Here is a 4,230-nt window from a genome sequence, read left to right on the forward strand (position 1 = left end):
AGTCCTTCAGTTTCCCATATTCAACTGGCCTTAACAATGCTATTTTCAGAATAGGGGCAGTTATATATATATATGCACTTGGTAACACATCAAAATAGCAAGAAGTGACTTCTTACTTTTGGTTAGTTAGGGCATAATTATTTCGTTATTAAAAGAAACCAAACAATGCTATTTCATGTTTTTACTCTGCCTCACATATTGTTCTCATCCCTAAAACGGACAAGCCTTCAAGCTTCGATAAGTTCCGGCCTATTAGCCTATGCTCATTGGACATTCGTATGAATATATTCCTGGGATGTTGCATGGCGGAGACGACGAGCAGGGATGACAAACCCCAGCGGCTACGGATGAAAGCCCAAATACTATCGAGCGAGGGTCTCTGTCGGAGGAACTTCACAACCATGGAAAATCTGAAAGGTTCTGCCATTTTAACTAATTCCTCAGAGGAAAAGGAGAAAAAAACTTCACTATCCACGTATTATGGTTGCCGGAAAGGGACTACCACCTCCTGTAGTGGTTGGGGCACTATCGAAACCAGATTGGCGAACAACCTAGGAGGACCAGCCATGGGGGGCTGGCCATCAACGGCCGCCATGCAGAGTACGTGAGTGGCAAAAGGATATGAGAAGATGAAAAATAGGGCAGAGCAGAGAGCGTTTTTTGGTTGCAATGCTATTTCTTAATAAGTCCCTTCCCTGTTTTTACTCTGCCTCACATATTGTTCTCATCCCTAAAACGGACAAGCCTTCAAGCTTCGATAAGTTCCGGCCTATTAGCCTGTGCTCGGTAATATACAAGATCTGCACCAAACTTTTAGTGGGCCGGATGACTACGTTTCTTCCTAAGATGATATCTCAGGAACAAGGGGCTTTCATCCCTGGTCGGAGCTTTTTTGAAAACATTAGCATGACTCAAGAGATGGTCCACTCTCTCCATAAACCTACTAATGGTGGTAACATTATGGTTAAGCTTGATATGGCCAAAGCTTATGATAGAGTGGATTGGGACTTCCTTATACTTGATCACCATGAACAAGATCCCAGCAAGCACGAAAGAAACTGGAACCAAAACCATCCGGACCAGGACTACTATCAATAGGGATGCTAAAAAGGGCAATTTTAATATCCTCGAGGGAAGGGGAAATACACAAATTGAAATTATCAGCATCAGAGATCACGGGAGAAATAAGATCATCTAAATTAGGGAGAGAGCGAGTGTTATTTTGACCCGAAATGTTTTTGAAGAAATCAACAGCAGCCTGGTGAATATCAAAAGGGGTAGATAAAGAAGTACCATCAGCCAGATTCATAACATTAATCCATTTTTGATTTTTAGCGTTCAGATAAGCATGAAAAAATTTTGAATTATTATCTCCATCTTTTAACCATCTTTTTTTAGCCAAGTGAGAGAGACGAGTATTTTCTCTATTTAACCAAATATCAAGATCCAGTTTAGACTCCATAAGACCCTGATTGTCCTCCTCATTAAACCTAGCTTGAAGTTTATTATCCAGATGCTCAATATGATTTTCTAGCTCATTAATAATCATAGTAGTCCTACCAAAGACACTCTTGTTCCATACTCTTAACGCCACTCTGAGTCTTTTTAATTTGAGAGATAACTTAGAGAGCCCAAAGCCAAACCCCTCTTGTTTCCACACAGACTCCACAAGACGAAAAAAGTCCGGATGATCAGTCCACATATAATGGAAACGAAAAGGATTTGGACCATACCTGAAAGGGTCCTCGCCCAATTTAATTAATAAAGGGGAGTGATCTGAGGTAGTGCGAGCCAAAACCTGGTAAAAAATGTTAGGGAAACAATTAAGAAAAGACGAATCGATAAAACACCGGTCTAACCTTGCCTAGCAGCGAGTCAAGCCGCTTTGATTGTTGCACCATGTCATTTTTGGGCCTTGGGATCGCATGTCAAGAAGCCCACAATTTTGGATGCAGAGATTAAAATCTTCCATAGCAGAAAAGGGACGGGGATGACCTCCTATTCTTTTCGAGTCATCCTTGATAATATTAAAATCACCACAAAGCAACCACGGGAGATTGTCAATATTACTAGTCTCCAAATTCTCCCAAAGAATTTTCCTTTCTAACTGATTGCATTTTGCATACATAATAGTAAGGAGAAACTTAAACCCATTTTCCTCAGCTTTCACTGTCAGAAATTGGCTGGAGCATGCCACAGATTGAATAGAAATTGTCGAATTCCACAGTAGCCAGATTTTACCATCATGAGCTTCGTTAGTGACAGAGGAATCAAATCTCAATTGGCTCAAAATAGTAGAGATTTTTTCCTCCTGCATAAAACGTTCCGCCAAAGCGACAATATTAGGCTTATATTTTTTTAGAATATTTTTCAAGCGCAACTTAGACATTCTCACCCCCCTAATATTCCAAAATAATATAGGATGAATCATAAATTAAGTTTGGATGGGCGGCTTACCACTCTAGTGGAACTCCTTTTTTTCAACTGACTCGTTAAAATCCTTGGATTTTCCTAGTCTGTGAGATATTCTTTGCTCATATCTCCTTTTAAAACATCCCTGTCGAGCTCGTGGTCCGATGAAGCTTCTATGCTTTCCTCCGTGACTTTTCTACCCACATCATTCTCGGGAAGAGTTTGCACAACGTCACAATTTTCCTGCAAGTTCGGCTCCATTTCGGCTGCGTTTGGTGGCGGCCCACGATCCCGCTGTGCACGTCCCAGACTAGTCCCATCGCAAGGCTTCAGCTGTGCGTCTTTCCCGGTGATGTCACTTTCACGGACTGGTTCATGGCGTTTCGCAGATTCTCCTTGCTGTAAACCCAGTTCTCCTTGAGTCTCCAAAGTCTGACCCGATCCATCACCTTGTTCTGGCATTTCTTTTGGATTCTGAGTCCCCTCTCCGGCTAACAGTGCGTCATTGCAGACCTGGTCACGCTCGAAGTTTTCGCACGTTGGTGTGCATTCATTCGGTTCCCTGGTAGACCCATCATGGGCCAGATCGTCTTCACCTTCAACCTCAGAGTTAAACCCAGCTTTAGAGTTAAACCCAGCTTCACCGTGCCCCAAAGTGTTTATCGCAATTTCAAGACCCACCGATTCACCATTCAAGTTGTTCTGCATGCTTTCATGGACGTTCATTCGCAACCCAGACGTCGACTTACACCCAGGCGTGGACGTACCCACTGGTACTACCTCCCTCAGAAATTCCTTCTTCGAACCATCTTGCAGCTGCTCAGAACCTTGCATCTGATCCCGTGGAGCTTGTTTGCTTGTTTCTCACTGTTTAGCGATCACAACACCAACGGACGGTTCCAGCGACTTATCCATAGTTTCCGAATTAGTCACAGCCGCTTCCAACGATAAAACTCCATCCACATTGCCCTCCTTAGTGCTGGGTTTTTCGGTTACCTTCTTCCAGGTCTTCCCTCCTTTTACTATTTGGTTTTTATCACTTCCATACCGACAGGTCCTCTGATTGTGTCCTTGGCATCGGCACTTCGAACAGTAGGCTAGCAAAGTCTCGTATATGATTTCCTATCTTCGGCTCTTTGGCATTCCAGGGATGCCAATCCAAAAATGTGAGATCGGCTTCTGTGATGCATTGATTTCTAAGCAAATCTTTCGAGAAGGAAATGCAGTGGCTGATTTTCTTGCCAAGCAGGGAGCTGGGGGATTTAACGCGGATTGGTTTGATGCTCATGATCTTCTGCCCAGCCCTCTTTGGGGACTCCTTCGCATGGATAGACTTGGTCTTCCTTACCTGCGAACCATGTAGTGCTCTCCCAGGTTTGTCTTTCTTTTTAGCTCTTTGTTTTACCCTCTGGTTTTTCTGTGCTTTTTTCTTGCAGGTTCTTGATCGTGTTTCGCCCTTTAGTTTGTGCTTTGGTCTGTCCTGTAATGTTTATTTGGCCATTATAGTTTTTGATGCCTGGGTTTTGGACTTATTGTGTATTTGTAACCCTCAGGCATCGGGTTGTTACCACGGTTTTCCTCCGCCAAAAGTGAGGGCTTATTAATAAAATTGGGGTACCGTCCTCTTTCCGAAAAAAAAAAACAAAAAACAATGCTATTTCATGTTCATAATTTATTCGATGACCTTTGCACAATTTATTTATTTATTGTTTTATGAATCTCTCCACAACAAAAATTAAGCCCCCGTGTCCAGATGCAGATGCTCGATAGTTTCAATTCGAATAGGTTCTTGTATTAGCACTTCTTTTTGCAATTCCC

General features: G+C 42.6%; 1 protein-coding gene across 1 annotated transcript; it reads right to left on the reverse strand.

The window, feature by feature from the left end:
* Window positions 1–1,012: 1,012 nt before the first annotated feature.
* Window positions 1,013–1,549, reverse strand: LOC122316177. The gene has a single exon (XM_043132711.1). It carries the CDS (start codon window positions 1,547–1,549, stop codon window positions 1,013–1,015), a length of 537 nt encoding a protein of 178 aa, XP_042988645.1.
* Between the last annotated feature and the right edge of the window lie 2,681 nt (window positions 1,550–4,230).

The sequence above is a fragment of the Carya illinoinensis genome, chromosome 7 (genome assembly GCF_018687715.1).
Source record: "Carya illinoinensis cultivar Pawnee chromosome 7, C.illinoinensisPawnee_v1, whole genome shotgun sequence".
In the NCBI taxonomy this organism is placed as follows: domain Eukaryota; kingdom Viridiplantae; phylum Streptophyta; class Magnoliopsida; order Fagales; family Juglandaceae; genus Carya; species Carya illinoinensis.

What these genes read in the sequence shown, in the direction of transcription:
- LOC122316177 (XM_043132711.1), bottom strand. Translation starts at nt 1,549, where the DNA reads ATGATTATTAATGAGCTAGAAAATCATATTGAGCATCTGGATAATAAA.